This window comes from Zerene cesonia, chromosome 15 (assembly GCF_012273895.1).
Source record: "Zerene cesonia ecotype Mississippi chromosome 15, Zerene_cesonia_1.1, whole genome shotgun sequence".
In the NCBI taxonomy this organism is placed as follows: Eukaryota; Metazoa; Arthropoda; class Insecta; order Lepidoptera; family Pieridae; genus Zerene; species Zerene cesonia.
The window spans coordinates 4440850-4460353 of record NC_052116.1 but is presented as its reverse complement, the minus strand read 5'-3'; the positions used below and the strand labels follow the sequence as shown (position 1 = coordinate 4460353).

General features: G+C 31.1%; 1 protein-coding gene across 1 annotated transcript; it reads right to left on the bottom strand.

The window, feature by feature from the left end:
• Positions 1-106: 106 nt before the first annotated feature.
• LOC119832537 (protein dimmed) lies at positions 107-12234 on the bottom strand. The gene is made up of 5 exons (XM_038356200.1): positions 11974-12234; positions 3117-3266; positions 2055-2272; positions 1709-1848; positions 107-1439 (listed from the first exon to the last, which is right to left on the bottom strand). The coding sequence occupies exons 2-5, from the start codon at positions 3256-3258 to the stop codon at positions 1319-1321; spliced, it is 621 nt and encodes a 206-aa protein (XP_038212128.1). The 5' UTR covers positions 3259-3266; positions 11974-12234; the 3' UTR covers positions 107-1318.
• Positions 12235-19504: the final 7270 nt, after the last annotated feature.

Sequence of the window (19504 nt, the reverse complement as noted above, 5' to 3'; positions counted from 1 at the left end):
TATACGTACTTTGAACTTGAAGACCTGTTTTTAGTATTCGTTATATATATAAAAAAATACTTGCGTGAAACGAAGGTAAGCTAATTTTTAAATAAAAGGCGTCGTCTCTGCTTCTTATATTTTAATTAATTAAAATATTTTTCGGAATGTGCCGAGTCGTCCTTATAGCTAAGGTAAAATACATTCAAATTCTTAATTTAAATCACAATATCTACATACAACATTTAAAACATATTATTTTGTAGGCAAAATGCAAAATCAGCAGATTCATAATCGTAATGCCAACTTTTTGGACTTATTTAGGTAGGTAACTTAGACATTGGTAACTTTAATTGAGATTTCATTGCATATAAACAAATTTAAACATTGAAGCACAATATAATATAACATTCAATATACAACACTTAATATAATTTTAATTAAGCTATATAAATAATAAAATATATTTTTTTCATATACAAATAATATTATGTTCTAACAAAAATTGACTTTTACATACGTTTTACAGCATTGGAATGTAATCGTTGTCTGTACCAGTACAAGGACTACAAACTAATTGGCACTAAGGAGATCGAATTCAATGAGTACCGCGGTTAATTGCATTTTCAAAAAATGTCATTCAGTTGCCTTTAGTAGGGCAGAATAAAAAAAAAATACAATCATATCATTAGAGATTAAACACAAAATATGTTGTTAAAGTACAGATACAACGTGTTCAATGAAACAAAGATTTTGAGATATATTGTTTTAATGAATAAATTGTAAAGTTTGTAATATTTTTTCAACTCTGCTTCATTTCAACAGTGTTCCAGTATGATAGGAACACGAACATAACTATTTTTTAACGGATCACGAAATTTTTATAGAAAGTTTTATACAGCACCAAATATAGCTCAAAAATAAACATAAATAAAAATTATTTAGTACAGAGAGCTATATTAAACCCTGAATTGCGATGTTTGTGCTTGCAATAAATAAATAAATCTATTGTAGTTGATTTCTTCATAACTCATTTTATAAATTTGTTTTCAGTCACAATAGTATTTGACGTATCTACGTTTGTACAAATAGTCACATATAGTACTCTAGTACATCTACGACTAGGCAAAGATTTTATGGGGGTTGATATTTGTTCTCGGTGTCCATACGTTGCCGGGTTATCGTAATAATCGAGTACTCTCTTGCTAGTGATATAAAGAATACTTCGCTGCTCTTTTCTTACCTACATTTCACAAATTGTGTACGTATTTAACATTATTTGGATGTAGTTAGCATCATAGCGCAGTATCCTCGACGTAAAGCCACGTCTACCATCTCGTCACAGACATAAGTTTGGCGTTAAATCTTCTATTTCTTCATCCACTTGCTCGTTATTATTTTGTTCCTGATCTCTAGTTATAACAAAAACCGGTTCTACATTTTCATCGTCGCTGTTAAATCTAAAAATAGGTATAAATTTATTAACCTGTCATATGTATACATAATATTTAGTCAATAAACAATTTATTTTATTATTTCATTACAAACATAATGCGTATGCTTTATCGAAGATTATTAATAAAATAATATAATTTGGGAAATCTCTTTCTTTTAATGAAAAACAACAAATATCTCTAGAGTATTAAAGAAAGAGTGTTTTGCTCCAAAACGCGATGAAACAGAAACTTTAAAATGCAGTATGATACGGATCTAAATTAATGATACTTACTGGTAACGAGGAACTTCTCCCCTCATTGTGCATATTGCGTTAGTGAGGGCTTTTACATAGTTTTTGGCAAGAGTTAAAGTTTCTATCTTTGATAGACTTCGGTTATCCTTTTTCACGTGTGGAATGACACGACGAAGATCCTGAAAATTTTATAAAAATTGCTTAAACATTTTTTTTAATAAAAGAAATAGAACCTTTTATTCATATAAATGTATAAATGATTTATAGATTGTTTGTAACAAAAATGCATTTTCCTAACTGTAAAATAAACGTAGGTGAAGATTATATCACTTCTTAAAACAAATTATAATTTGTTACTGGAAACGATTAGATAATGAGTGCTTACTTCAAACGCGCGGTTTAGCGAATGCATCCGCATGCGTTCGCGTTCATTGCTCTCTAATCTTCGTAAGTTTCGTTCCCTGGCAGAAATACCGCAACGCCTGCGCCTCCCAGGGCCGCTGGAGCTATGGCCAGAGGATGACGAGCTGGCTGCGGTTCGCCGAGGCCGGCACACCCGCCGTGTCACTTGCTCGTCACTACCGCTGCCGCTATCATAGAAATCTAGAACAAATTATAGTGGCTAAGTGAAAGGGAAAGTCAATAGTTCGATAGCAACGAAGTGTTGCGATATCTACCCGCCTCGTGCTCCCAAATAGCTATCAAAGAGATTTATTAGAAACCCCTAATGTATTTTCTTGCCAAAACTAAAGTTCTAATTAAAAGTAATAAAATGTTGTTAATGTTAATGTGTTTTTGCATTTAAATAAATGCTTTTAAAGTACGCCATTCATATTCTTACATTTATGGACAAAATTTTACTATAAATAAAATTGTCCTGTATAGGTACATTCATAACTGTACATTTACTTTTCTATATAACAAGTGAAAGCTGTTAAGGTTTACTGGGCCCATGTGGGTTTAGCATGTAGATAGATAACCCTTTCCGTAAACGCTGCGAGAACAAGCAAACGTCAGTGTTTTATCTTGTACGTCACATGTGACGATTGACGGTTTAATTGATAAGCCGCGTGAATTAAATGGCAGTCACAAAGTGAGAGCTTGTGATTTGTGCATTGCAGCAAGAGCTGGCACACGAAACTTTGGCGTTACGTGACGCGACTGCACGCTTGATCGTATTTGCGTAACAGCGAATACAGACTAATCGATTTGAACGCACGGCTACGGGTGATTTTCGTAATGCTCTTATCGGTATCGTCATGTTCGCTGGATTTGTGTGCATTATATGTAATCTATAACATTTTGTTATAACTTCGCATTGTATTAATGAGGGAGCAAATGAATATTTTTTTTACTGATATATAACTTAACAATAATGTTTTTGTAAGATTGTGTTCGTTGTGACTTGTGAGACAAAAATTATGACAACAATATTTTTTCAACAAACCTCCAGCTTCTTCTATTTTGACATCAGTATCTTCTGCTTTGTTATCATAGTACTCCGAGGCTTGGTTTTCATAGTAAAGGATCATTTGATTTGGAGACGCCGCCTCCGTGCCTCCTCCCTCGCTGCTCGCCCATTGGGGCATCTTGAGCTCTGAATTTATTGAAAAAAAAAATTTATGATTCCATATGTCATTTTTTTGCGCAAAATACCACAGCCATTATACAAAGGAGATATATGTTATATGTTTCTTTTGGTTCAAGAGATATGAGTCATTTCATACTTTTAAGTTAGTAGGTACTAACTTAACATTTAGAAATAATTAAGTAAAGTAAATAAATAATATCTAATCTTCTATTTAATTTCATTTGTTGTTGTATATTTGGTCAACAATAAAATATTCTATTTTATTATTTGATAAAAAAAATTAATTAAGCAGATGTCAGTTTCAAATAAAAATATCCACACCATAGTTCAAGTTACTTTAGCAATTATTTCTATTCGATAAAATATGCTTTTTAAAATATAAATTGACCGAGAAGTTTATATATATATACATAAAATTTAAACTTTTTATTTATTTATTGGTACCATAATTACGATTGACGAATTCTAAACTCTTACATTTTCTGATCACGGTATAATTATCGATAATAACTATTGGTTGCTAAGGATTTCTCCACGCATTAACACGGTAGAATAGTAATTGATTTAATTTTATTAAAAAAATATATATTACGACGGCCGTATCTAACTTAGCTAATGTGTTTTATATTTATATATAAAAGTATGCCATATTCACATTTAATGTTATATTTAATTTGCACAATTATATATGCCTGCATGTGATATAATTTTTATTTCTCACGTTCCTACAAATTTCGTAAATCGTTTAGTGTAGCAGAATGTGAATGTTTTCCAAATGCTAAAGAACTGAATATAACACATAAAAACAACAAAGTGAACTAAACAGTGAATTATTTTTCCGAAATCAATATTAATTTGTTCGTGTTAATAATGAACAATTACATGACAATTTAGATGATAATTGTAGGAATAAAGGGAGGTAACGATGAAGGCGAGATATTAGGGCGGGATATGGGGATCAGACGGCGGGCGTCCACGTCGCCTGGCGACCGGTGGCGCCCACGCGGCGCCTAGTGAGGAACAAACAAAGTAGACGAGTGTTTCTGGGACCTGACATGCCAGCACTTTGGCTTAGCAACATGCATAACGTATAAAATAACAGAAAATGTTCACTGAAAAAAAAAACACTCACTGCAATAACTAACATATTCACCACTATACTAGTGCACCTATCATCTACTAATAATAACGAAATTATAGATAGTATGATAATTCAGCTTAAAACCTAATTCAATATTTTTTTTTGAAAACCAAATGACAGGGCCATAAATTCATGTGGCCGAGTGCCGATAGACTTCGAAGTTATAAATTACCTATGCATTACTACGCAAAGCTAAATAATAAAAACTTGATTTTATAATATAATATTATGATCAACAATATAACTCCAGTAAAATCAATCTTATATTACATGACTTTTATGAAATATTCAGGGCAATAAGATAGTTCTTGGAAAATCTGCAGTTTTGCATTTTGCTTACAAACTCCAGGAAAACTTGATTATTTATTGCTATGCGTATGTATATTGTACTTAATACTTACTGTATATCATATACCTTTACCATACCAATGTTTTAATCTATTTAGTCATAATTAATTCATATTATATACAGCATTTGTATATTTATATAAACTACATTAAAAAAAATTTAATGTAGTTTATATTCAAATCAATATATTCTGTATAGTATACCTGTGCTTTAAGGTTATTTTGTTCACGTGGCTTCGATAGAAGGAGAAATGTTATCAATAGGCCGGTATTTTAATGTTTGTTACCTCATAACTTTTAACAGGGTCAAATGATTTTGTTATTTCCTTTTTTATTTAAAAGCTGGTACCTCCCATTAAAATCTGGTCTAATTCTGAAAATTTAGGTCGGTTTAGATTTTGTCAAAACAATAATTGGATCTTTTCTCTATTATAAATGGTGTGTATTGCATTCACAACATTTAATTATTATGGGAGACTGGTTTCATTCGTTAAAAATCGTAATGTAGGTCAACAGGATACCTACTCTAAGACAAAGTCAATATATATTTAGCGATGGAAACTTATGCAATAAAACTCGTTCCTCTTGTTTTAAAGACACAATTTTATCTTGATGTAGTATGAATCAATTAAAAAACTACGATTGAAATTTGTGGTTTCACATTTATTTATTACTAGTCCACCATTTTACTAGTTGTATGACTTGTGCTACCACGACTTTAATAGCAATTTGGAGAGGAAAAGAAAAATATAACATAGGTACCATGCCTACGTTATATTTTTCTTCAATGAATTTTCATTTGCCTCGCGGATAATCAATCTACCAAAATAAAAATGTAGATCCTGTTTGCGTATAAGTCCCTATAATATAATTTAATTAATATTATGTTTGTATAATATGGAAAAATCCTGCTATCAATTATTGTAATATACTAGATCGACTATGCATTGTGCATTTGTTCCTTCAATCGATCAGTGTGCGCAGATGTGCCAAGTAGGCAACCAGACCTATGAAACTGTTCTTTCTAACATACATTTATACCTTTTAGTCATACGTAGTAAATATATTAGATACATAATATTATTTATAGTATTCAGTATTTGGAAACCTATATAATTCAGAATGCAATATGATTACGATTAATTCCAAGTGCATTTTTCACCTGAAGTTATTGTTTATTAATAGAATGTTTAATATTCATTACATGTATATGTTTTTCAGAATTGAGAACGTTACAACATTGTTACCACTAGTATTTTATAACCTACGTCATAGTCATTATTTATACAGTTGCTTTATCAAAATACATTTTGCTTTTTTCAATAACTAAGTAAGAAACTTAGCTGTCATATGGTGTCTTTTTGTTATCGAGTTATCGAGTAATTTGACCTTAACAAAAGTCAAATTTAAGAAACTCTGTATGAAACAAATAGGTACCTAAAGTGTTTAAATATTTGAGTATGTGTGTTGTACCTTATAATAGCGATAACAGCAAGTACTTGTTTCGTGTAACTTCATTAGTACTAACTTGGATAATTCTTAAAGAATTTATGATTGCGAATTACGATCAACCGCTGACATTTTCGTGACATTTTAAATTGTAGAGTAGATAATCACCGAGGCCAATGAGTGCTCGTACGCTTACAGTTTCTTGTATAAAATATAAATATTCAGTCTCAGACGACTGCGTACAAAAATGTTTTCCCTGTAAAAGTAATCAACTGGTCTGTAAATATAATATCAGTGTCTAGCAGGTACAGTCGTACTATAAACTGCAACGTGTATCTATCTGATAAAGTTATTTGGATTAAAAATAAACAATAATGCTTTTTAACATGTGTATAATTAATAAAATTTTTATTATTTTCATATTGTCGTTACAATGTCATATTTTATGATCGCTATTTATAAACCCGATCGGGCAAAAATTTTGCACAAAGAAGATAAATTTTCCCCGAAAAATTGAAATAGGTAATGAAAGTTTGGAGTCTAAATAGAATTTCATGGTGAAAATTTCTTTCGACCACGAGGGCGAAGCTGCGCAAAACAGCTAGTACATACGCGAATTAACAGTCTAGATATTATCATGGTTACTTCTTGCAAAAAATTATAACAACAAAGAAATTAAGTCGATTTAAGCACCGAATTATCTATTTCATATTCACACACTTTTATTTGTGTTCTAAATTGTACATGATAAATGTATCAAATATCATCCAAATCAAGAAAAAAAGACAAATAGACAGAGTTACTTTTGAATAAAGTCAAAATGGTGATACTTTAGTGAAGCTATCCTCGTTACAATCAATATAAAACAGTGAAAATACGTTCTACGTATCTAATCGATGTACTCTAATTCTTCTACTTATTCAATAGATATTTGTAAAAAATATATGGACTCTAATACTATATATTGTTATTATCGAATCTTAACTGTGCCTACGTCAGTGAGGCCGTCCGCGCAAGCGCGTGGTTGTCGGCCTTCGCCATCGCGCCCCGCGGGTACTTTCACCTTGCTACCACCGTTAGCCGATTTATGCTTATCGTTACCATTATAGTGTACCAGAATACTGCATATATGGGAAAAAGTGCACTAGAAGTTAATAGGTAGTGAAATTTGTTAATAATAATAAAAACAGTCCTAATACAGTGTTGCCTAATGTCGTATAGACATAATATTCTGTACGATAATTTGTTACTTTCATGAACATTACATAACATTATAAATACGCTTATGTAAGCTTCAGAAGAAATTTAATAGATAATAAAACAAGGTAGTAGGCCCTGTATTATCTGCATTTATAAAGAAATCAAATTTAATGATAAGTTTAACTAAATTTCATCCTTTTCTTTACTTGTGTTATGGGTCACGCAGCAGATTTAAGCGTTCATTCATTAAGATATATAGTATGTAGTAAAATTCGTATAAAATAATTTAAAAAGCGACAGTTTTTTTTATATGTTATCTAATGTATTATTTGTCATAGTGGGCAACGAGATAGTGGTTAGTCTAATGGTAGGTACCTAAGCTATAAACATTCGAACAGGTTGTTCTGAGAATGCGCTGCCCGCTATTGAAGGGGTAAGGGATAAAGAAATAAATTATAAAGTAAGGGATAAATAGACAAATTTTAGGATTTTTGTAATTCTTTAGAAATTTCCAAAATACCGAATTTTCTATACTACATTAATATCTACAAAACCGAGAGACTTTAAACACAAAATGTATTTTTCTGACCTAATCACACCGTCCTCTACCCTCGGTTACCATTTTATCTATATTATCCATACATTACACCATACCTGTTTTAAAAATAGAGTCAGAAAATTCTCTAGAGACATGATTATCGAATAAAGTCGAATCAGATTACAAGTCTTTTTCATTCCACGAGCTTAAACGTGTTTTAAAATAATTCAATTTATTTCATATCATATTAAATCATTTTGTAACTATGTTGACAAGTTTACGTATAACATATTATAATGGTAGGAAATGCATTATGATCTGTTTCCAAACGACGTTTCCAAAGACGATGGTTCTCAACTCACTGTGTATATTTCGGTTTCGCTTTCTCGATAATTCTGTGGGTATTCAACCAATCGACGTAATTCGTTTTGTATTTGATAGGAAATGCTTGCCATTGAGCCCATTATAGAGTTCGGAGTGGTACTACTGACTGACTTTTGATTTACGTTGTTATTTTTTTTTTTATTTCAATATTTTATTAGATATGTAATGAAGACCATTTTCCCTACTTAGAACTTGTTGTAACTAAATGGCTATCTCACAACTAGCTCAGTTGTAATAGAAAATAAACTATCTTCAATAACGATTTAGGGTATTAATTGCTAAAATTTGATAAAACATTTAATAATTAGCAAAAAGCACAATGTTTAAGATCTTGCAAAATGTGTGTTTATAAATTAAATATACAGCATAAAGATTTACTTCAACAATACATCAATAGAGTAATAATTTTATAAAAATAATGATATACAATAAAGTGTGCCGTTAAATGCATTGATTGTGGGATAGTGATAATAAAACATAAAATTTACTTTATTATTTATTTTTTGTAGATGTTTTCTACTCTATTATATTGTTAATACAAACTTCACAACACTTTCATTCAAATCTGTCTAGTAGTTCCGGAGATTAGCGTGTACAAACAAACATACAGTTTTCTTTGGATTCGTGCTCTATCACTGATTTAAATTAAATAACATACGAAACAAAATGTGTCGTATACATGGCATGACATAGACCTCATCAAACAACTTCCACTGGATAGATATAAAAAAAAGTTGATGATATATAGTCTACCGAAGAAAAAAAACTACTTTGTAGCACTTAAAAAAATATCCACTCTTCAACCGAATACAATCAATGGAATGGTTTAAGCTGCATCTTCTAGTTTATTTCTGACCGAGTTTAAAAAAAGAGAAGATTTTCAATTCGACTGCATTTTTTGTGTTACCTCATAAGTTTTTACTGTCACTATAAGATTATGACTGTACACAATAATACTAGACATATCTGTAAAGCGTAAGACGTATCTACTGTTATTTATTTATACCAATTAGCCGGTATAACTTTTTTGCTATAAAAATAATTTATCGATTAAAGAATTCATTGCTTTAATAATAATAATTAAATCTATGCTTTCCGCACGTGGCTTTGGCCGCGTAGTCAAACGAAACTACAGTCTCGGATCCCTCTGAATCGTTCCCGTTAAGGTGGGAATTTCGGGATAAAAATTATCCTTCATCCTTTTTTTGGGTCTATAAAATCTAACTATGTCTCTGTCAAATTTCATACAATACAAAACAAACAAACAAATTAACACACAAATAAACAACAACATAGCAAACAAACAAACAAACTTTTCAGCTTTGTAAAACAAATATTGCAGTATACTCGTAGATGTATGTAGGTACTATTAATTGGTTGCTACCTCAACTGAGTTTTTATGAATTTTATTACACACTAGCTGACCCAACAAATTCTGTTCTGCCTTACTCTTATCATTTAGAGGTTTGAAAAATAGATGATTACCGATTCTCCGATATACATACAAAATATCATGAAAACAAGTCAAGCCGTTTCGGAGGAGTAAGGTAACTAACATTGTGATACGAGAATTTAATATGTATAGAGATAATACTAGCTTGATTCTATTGATATACATATGCACACATATACATTATAACTATCTTTCATCAAATGCATCCGAGAAGAATCATTTCGTAAGTAGAACGTGATTATACAACATACCTACAGAGTACGTGAGTTTGAAAAGCATGCAGCTTGAACGTGTATCAATGTTACAATTAATTACACGCAAAACTATTGTTATATTAATCGTAATAACATTTTCATCTGATCAAACATTCAACAATTGATGTAATTTATAACTGTTTTCAAGTTCATAAAATGTGTTTTCTTTGCTTGTTTTCAATAAAAATTTTGGTATATTTTTTTATTAATTTAGCACACTTCTAATTATTATTGTATTTGACTAATATTCAATTAAACAGTATTCTATAGGTATGATTATGTACACATTAATTATTAAGTAAAGTATTTGGTAGAAAATTTGATATAACACATTAATTGCAATTAATAGAGGTTTTATATCTGTTTTAACTATTAAACATTTCAACAGAAAAACTGACCTAATTCAAACGCACACAAAAACTTGGCTAATGCCACAAAATACAAGTCATGATTGCAGTAATGCAATGAAAGTTGAAAAACAAGAGCTTCTCAATTGTGGTTATTTTATTACAACAAAATTGCTTTCTGCTGTGCCTTTCTTAATTTTTTTAATGTTTTCCAAATGCGTAACAAATGTCTTACAGTTTTTATATATTATGAAGACGTTTGGTGAATGTCTCAATATTCTTTTGTTTTCTTTTTTTAATCCTTTGTTTTATTGTAAATAGAAGTACCTCAGCTTATTTTTAGTACAGATAATACATATCCAGGAGTAACGAGTTAATTAGATACTTATTTGATTCGTTTTTGTAAAATCTGATAATATATATGTATATATTGTGGAAGTTACAATAAAAGTTACAACGTTAACATAATTTTAGAATATTAAAACAATGTTTTTTTTTTATTCATTATTATATATTCTGTCTTCAAAATGAAGTGAACATGAGACTTTATTTGACGTTTCAAAGTAATTGAAATTAAAAGCAAACATACATTTCTCTTAGAAAACGAGAAGAGACCGAGTAAAAAGCGTTTGCAATTAAAACCATAAATAACTATGTATCTCTTGCTTAAAAAAACATGTAACTAATTAATCGTTTAAATTCGTACAGCTGACCCGCGACGTATTATACAACATTAATAAAACAATATTCATTTTATTTTAATACCACATTTAATCACGATCACACCACAAAGTTTTCATTAAAAATTTTATCGACACTATAATAATTATAATATCTACCGCCTGATTAAGCTGTAAAAAAGAATTGGTATTTTGTGGTTTCACAAATGGTTGACTGTACATATTCAATGTATAAACAAATTATATTTAGTACGTATCTTTATTCTGAATCTCGTGGAACATTTAAACAACTTGGTTCGTTATTAATTCACCACTGTGTTATATTATCATTGATATATTATTTCCATAATTTATGACAAGCTTTAAGTAATCGACAAATCGGATTTACTATCGTTATCACAGTTCTTGCGACGTGTATTATGCATTACATTTACATTTATTTGTTTTGATAATACGAGTCAATGAATGGAGTTAAAGTAATAAAAATACATTTTTTGTACAACAAATGCATTATCTATAATTGACAGTCAATTAATACCTTGATTACAGTAACCACCTACAAAATTAGAAAAGTTCGTGTGATGTTATCAAATAACAGGTTTAAGAAATAATACTTCGCGTTTGACTTTCATATTATTTTACCTATTCAAGGAGAGCGATAGGTTTAACTAGTTTCCATATAATATATGTTCTATAGTAACTCATATGAAAGCTTGATAAATTTTTTGTCAAGTCTCCTGAAAAAACGCTGTAACATTTTGATTTCAATGCTACGCATCCTATTAAGTTATATTAGCACACACTTGACACTATGCATGTTTTCCTATTGTAATACTATAACAATGAATTTGCCTTTCACTTAGCATTCGAAACTGACACGTAGCTTAATTTTTATCCGATTTAGATTAAATGAACTTACCTTGTAAAGCCGCCGTGGTGTGGTACTCTCAGAGTGTTTGAAGTAAAATTCACTGTGTTATCATAGTTAAAATGTGATTGTAACTGTAGCGAAAGTGATAGTTTCCGCGTAGTGGAGCGCGTCGAGATGCTAAATAGTAAACGTGTCAGTTTATAAAACGACAGCGCGCGGCACAGGCACCCGTGGCGGCTACTCGATCCGTTGTGAATTGTGATGGCTACACACTGGCGCCTGGCGATTTGCGGACCGCGCCGCACCGCACTCCACGAGCCAGCAGCGAAACCTCAACTGTCTTCTTGTCTAGCATAACAGGCTCTACATCTCTTCATTTTCATTTTCAGCTCTATTTCTTCTACTCTAAACACATACTAAATTAAAGTCTGGCTTCACATCACTAACAAGAACTCCGATAAATATTCACTAATTACATAAATCATTTACAATCTCAAAGGCGTCACAAAATCACTTTGTCGTCAAAATTTTTGCGCCTAAAATAGCAATATTTTTTTTTTATCCGTTATACTTACTCAGATTATAAAAATCTAATTGGTTATAATAACATTATTTAAAATATCCATTTTCATATTAGCGGTAATACGGTAAGGTCTTGTGTAATATTCCTAGAGCTCCGGGAATATTTATAATCTACGTGGGTGCATCAAGGTAAAATTCTGTAAAATCAATAACTCGTGTAAACAGCGTAGAGTAGTATCTATGTTAAAATTATATACTCGCAGTGATATTGTGCTGTTGGTAATCTTTGAGCATATGCATATAAAAACAAATAGTAGTGTCCCTTTGATGCACATACAAAATATGATAAAATACATTAATATTTGCGAAAAACACATGTTTTAATTTCAAAATATTTTTTTACCATTTCGCGTATTTATAAGCAACCTCTAGAGACTAGAGCAGTAACAATCAAAATTCTTTTGGAAAATTTTCGCCAAATATATATTCATTGTGCTATGCAATATATTAAGTGTAATAAGGCGTATTATAGTTCACTAGCTCTTGCCCGTAGCTTCGCTCGCGTGGACTACAAAATTTTGTACTCTATGCCTTTTCGACGACGCATGACATATTTTACGCCTTAGATACGTATAACTCGTCAACTTTTTATTTTTAACAAAAAACCTCTATTTTGTTTTTTATGACCATTTCTACTTATTTTTTAAGATACCTCATGTTATTGCATATTGCGATATATTTATTTTTTTATCACCCAGTTACTTACGTACGGAGCATGTTGTTGTGCAATTTTTGTCTGCACATTATCCCCATATAGGTCATACAACTACAACTTAAAATATTTCTGTTATCTTTTTTTTTTAAAGAATAGCGTAAACATTAATTAATTCTGCTAATGTAGTAGATATAATATAAATAAGAATTGCTCGTTTACCCGTCGTCGTTCACCTGTTGCGCTTCATCCCCTATTTTGCAACAAGTGCGCCGGTATTACGTATTAAACGCCCACTCTTAATCGCGGAACGCCATCTTTATGTGAGCGTGAAATATTGCTTTTAAATATAGGAAAAGTAATTAGAGTGAAACCGATAGGACAAAAGTAAAATATCACCAAAGCGAGTAACTATTCTCCTTTTTTCAGAATTATATACATAGCTACATAATTAATATAAAATGAATGCATAAATGATTTCTCGTATTCCACCATGGAGGAATAGCTTAATTCTTTGGTACAAAGCCCAAGAATCTAGTTGGTCTTGTGAAGTTTAATCAACGACATTTAAAACCCTAAATAATATTTTTTGGGAACAGAGGTTCAATTAAAATTTTTACAATGTGTATTATCAAACTCTTGTTAGCTACTCTCGTTGTTATTAATCTAATTTGAAAACCATTAATTGGCGTTATATATATAGTAGGTATATGATGAGTTGTAGTTGTTGTTTCTTTTTTTTAACATAAATATATTATGAAGCCAATTATAAAAGTTAAATGCGTTCCCGTATCAATAAATACGAACTTATAGCTGTTAAACATAGTATATAAAACATTATTTTTAATTCATGACCACTTTTTACCGTGCAAGGCTTGGTGCACGTTTTACCACTCTTCAATTAAATTTCCATAAAACGCCAACTATATGTATTAAATTACAAGTTGCTTGGTTCGGCCGCACATAAAATAATACTACACCAGACCTGGCTTAACTTACTTTAAGTTACTCTGTAAAAGATGTAGATCTATTAGAGATTTTTTTAATCAATAAAACAGTTATTTAGATTATTTTTTACATATAAAAAATAATTATTTCCTGTTAATTGAGTATAGATGCAGACCAGTGTAAATGAAACTTGAAAAAAACTTATGTGATTGATCTTTTTGATAGAAAGAGCGAAAGAGGTGTAACTAGCTTTCATGACAAACTAGATGCGAACTAGTTATTGATAGAGTATAGAATATCGCTGGCATTCAAAACCTCCTATCTGACAAGGACCACATACAAATAAATTGAAATCTATTCCTTTATGTTCGAGGTGGATACCGGATAGTTCTTCACGAGGCATTTTATAAAATGAATGGAAGTAAATAAATAACTGCAGTATCCGCAGTGAATGTCGTATTTGACCCACAATAGTTATTCAATTTCCCATGTAAAAATGTCATACAATCGTAATGCATTATTCGATTTTGACGCTATGCGTTTTTGCTTTGAATAAAATTCAGGAGAGGTTTTTTATTTATACAATGATGAATTCCCATATTTCTGTAGACAGTATTTTTGTATTCTTGGGTACAGAATCCCTACATGGTGGAATACGACAAATTGGATATTTGATCGTTTGTAACTGAACAGGTCATCCCCAACAATTTCTCCTTTTAGTTAAAGTGCAGATACCTAGTTTCTTGTGACATGCTTTTCTATAACAATAAACAAGTCAAAGGGGCATACGCTAGCCGCTGATGTCAACCTGACAATCGGCCGCTTTTCTGATGATGATCACCTTAATCCTAAATTTTCGAGGATCAGCAACGTTTTGATATTTGACTTCTAAAGAAAAACCTCCAAACATCCTGCTATCCTCCAAACATACTATTACTATTACTTTACTACTAACATTATATGTAAATGCGAAAGTTTATAAGGATTACTCTTTCCCGCAAAAACTACAGAACCGATTGTAATGAAATTTGGTACGTTGACAGCTGGACAACTAGAATAACATATATGCAACTTTTTATTCCGATATTCCTACGGGATACGGACTTACGCAGGAGAAACTGCGGGGCGCAGCTAGTAGTTTATAAAGAAGTGCTTGAAAAAATTTTTTTTTGTATATAATTATAATTCAGTATACTCTTCAGCTTCGCGGCAAAATTCAGGAAGGTAGAATACTTTACGTTTATATCTTATTGAAATCCTCAAGTTGTTCACATCCAAAGTTCACGTGAGCGAAGTAGCGAGTACGTGCTAGTTAAAAATATTATTAAAACTATAGATCATAGAAAAAAATACGTTTAATGTATTTTAATTGGTCCAACCAAATTTGAGATTTTCAAGCCTTAAAAAATTTATATTAATAAAAATATTTATTTTATCCTGAAAAGTCGCAGGACCTTACTTATTTTTATTTAATAAAGATTATACCTACTTACTTTATCCTCCGCCGACCCGACTTTAACGTCAAAGGCTCTATTGGATGCTATAATGCAATATATATATAAATGAAGTAAGTAACTACTTTTATTTCCTTTTTAATCTATTGACGCTACAGATAATAATGCATCTCAATTAACCCGTTAACTATTTCTCACGCAACTACTGATTGAATATATAGCAATTACCAGGAAATCACGTCCATGATTTTATTAAATAAGACGCTTGAAACTGTTTAGTAGATATGTTAAATTTAAACAGACAAACGAGATTAACTGATCAAATCATTATCAATTTTTCAAAAGATAAGATAATGAAGATACTGCATTTTATACACGTGTGGTTCATTTCAGTGCTTTTTTGTGAAGCCATTCATCATAGACAGTGCTAGATCGATTTACAAAAGACGTCGGGCAATGGATGGGGGATGAAATCCATTTTCAGAGGCGGCTCATGCTGTCCATACGAGGCGAGAGCGGTCATACCACATTGCTAATTGAATTCTACTCTTGGTTCTGAGACAGGTTGCCGCCGAAAACATCGCGGTCCCATGGCCCCGTACACTAAAGCGGCATACAGTGGGGTTTAAGTCAATAGGATCCGACATAATGCTCAGCTCCATCCCCAGGATCCGTGGGTATCTATGCAAGACTTCCTCAATAAAAAAAAAATTATGGATCGAATTAAAGACAATTTTAAAGCCCCCTCGATCTGTGGACTATTTTACTTTTGAGAGGATGCCTCAAAGCGAAGATGCAAAGATCCCATTATCTGAGAGAGGATATCAGAGATGCAAGTACATAAAAGAGAAATGTGTAGCGTATATTAAAGCTTTGAACACCTTATGTAAATTATATGTAATAAATTGTTCTTTTTTTTCTCTGTTTCTTGCTGTAACCATTAAATCCTAGTAATTAAATGAATATTTTTGAGTATATTTTAGAACCGTGGTGGCTAGGATCGTGGGCTTCAATCGAAAAATAGGGTGATCGACACCAGACGAGCGTGCTGACGAAATAAATATATTTTTCGGAAATTTATTTCTTCATTTGGTACTCGGATGACCCTATCGTTTTTTAGATCACCGTAGATTAAGTTAATGAAAAAATAAGCCAAAAATTACACTTGACTTTATTGATTTAAAAAAGCTATGCATGTACCCCATAAAATCATAGTTTAAATATTCGATGTACATCTGTTTAGGGGTACAAAATGAAAAAAAAACCTTCGAGTATCTCTTAGACTTAGGAATTTTTACTACGGATATATATTTTTTTGTTCGACGCCACAACGTGAACATCCTCTACTCGCATGTACCATATTATCCATTCACTACGCCACACCTGTATGTCAGAGCTTATGTTCTTATATTATAAGAAAAAGATACTACGCAATGCATAATCATCAGGAAGAAGTTTCTTATGCAATTTCTGTATAGAATTAACCTTAACAAAGTAATATTCGATATCTGTGATCTGCCGATAAGAGTTGATAGTAACAGTTTGGAATTAACTCATTCCAACAAAATTAAGAACAATAAATAACTCTTATCCTATCAATAAACGTGGACATTTTCAAATCGTTTGATAGTACATATACCTATACGTGAAATAAACGTGATAAACATTCGGCTCTCAAGTAACAATATGAATATGATTTATTTATCTACTTATAAATTTTTTTTTAAAAACTCGTTGGAATACCACTCCTATATTTCTATGTGAATATACCCATCGAAATTTTATAATGTTATGTTTATATTAGGTACAGTTTATTTATTTTCTCTAACAAATTACTTTTGAAAAACAAATTATCGTCTTCGAAACGTAGGTACATACATAATATAATTACTATAACTAAGTCAAGTAGGCAGTAGACAGACACGCAGTAAGTTTGTACTTGTGATAATATGTAGTAAGGAGGTAGTATCTATCTATTAATTATCTACTATCATTAGACTTGGCTGGCACCGACGTCTAAAAGATGAGTGCGTGGCGCTTATATTAATTTATGTTTCGCTTTTGAATGTTTTCGAGGATAGTTTTTTTTTTAATTAAAGTAAGTCAACAAAAACCAATACCAAATAAAGGCAGTAGCATCAATACCTGTAGCTATATTCACTATTGATGCGGATTACTATCATTTACCATGTACGTACTATTAGTTATTTGATGGTATAGCTAGCACTCTGAACTAGTATATTTTTTCATCAATCTGTTTTCTGCCTCCCTTTCGACAAAACCTTTGCATGATGACTATCGATCTAGTCGTAATAATGTATCTAAGGATGTAATTGAAAATGTTATAATTGATGTAATGAAACTTTACGTTATTCGCCGGAAGCCAACCTTGGGTGCAGCGGCCATGTTTTGAAGGATTTATATTATTTTATATTTATATTATATTTTATATTGAAACATTATTAACATTTTAAACAGGAAGGCGATCTTGGGTTAAATAATAGGTATAATGAGTACATAATGTGTGCATTGCTACATTGACTGATGAAACATGTGGGGACCAAAAATGAAGCGAATGCAATAGTTGTGGAACCGCTGAAGTTAGTAGAATAGTCTGCGTAGACAAAGACGGAAAGAAAAAGGGCAAAAACTAAAAAAGCAACTAAATTATTTACGTTCTTTTACGAGTGAGAAGCAGCGAGTTTTTGAGATTTTGCTTACTTCTTAAACGTGCTGATGCACAATGGTCCATCTATGAATACTGCCCAATTTTTGTAAGTTAATATAAATGATATTTGCGAGAAGCTTTTTCGAGATTTTCTGAACACTTAGTATTTTTTAAAATCTTCTCACTTTAAAATGATGTAAAATAAATATTAATGGATGTACCTGCTTCTAGAACCGATTATTGGTTTGCGGTATTTTATTGAAAAGGACTTCAAAAGTTAGGTTGAGTTTTGACACATCACTAAAAATTAATTTAGTTTGTTGCAATTTGAATATGATTGGAGTGAAAGATTTGAAATTTTGACGGCAATTGTAAAGGTAGTTGGAGCGTAGTTTTTTTTATAAAAAGTATCTGCAAACTTTTTGTAAAAAAAAATATGTGCGTTTGAACTTTGAAGGCAAGATAAATATTTTACACAGATTACTTAAGAATATCTTGGAATTCTTTATTATCAAAAGTATTAAGAATTTTTTTATATTTTCAAAAGTATTATAGTGTTATTAAATAATTATAATTATCTAATCAATTGATGAAAATAAGACTCTATCTCATAATAATTCAATATCTGATTATTTTTTGTTCGTCCTGATAAATAATTACAATACCTACGTATACTGCATCATCTAGTATGTATCAAAGATATGAAACCCCATTTATAACCTGTTCGCGGAACAAAAATTGTGGTTTAAATTATACATAACTTTTAAATTTGTGTCGTTGACATGACAAAAATTACTAATTAGTTTAACTTATTTGTTTCTGATTCTTAATTTGGCCAGTTTTAAAATAAATTATGTTAGACGTGCTGCCCGGTTTCATCCCCCATATATCAATGGCCTTCCTCCATAAATGGATTATCTAACAACGACAGAATTTCCTAAACTAGACCAGATATTAAAGAGTTTTAACAAACAGACTTTGAGTTTTAAAGTGATTTTTTGGGTTTGTTTAACTTTTCATCGTATGAACCGATTTTGATGATTCTTTTTTATACAAAAAATGGTGCCTCCCGCGTGGTCCCCATTTGCATTTGAACTCTAGTTTGAACAATTTGAAAGACGGTTTGGTTTTGTGATAAAAATAATAAATAAGTGTTTTACGAGACAAACAGATAAAACTTTCAACGAATTTTTGTATAATTATTTTTTTAGGGGCCCTAGGCTTCACAGTAGTGGATTTATGTAATCAAATTTCAGCTGTACACTGTGTAGTGTG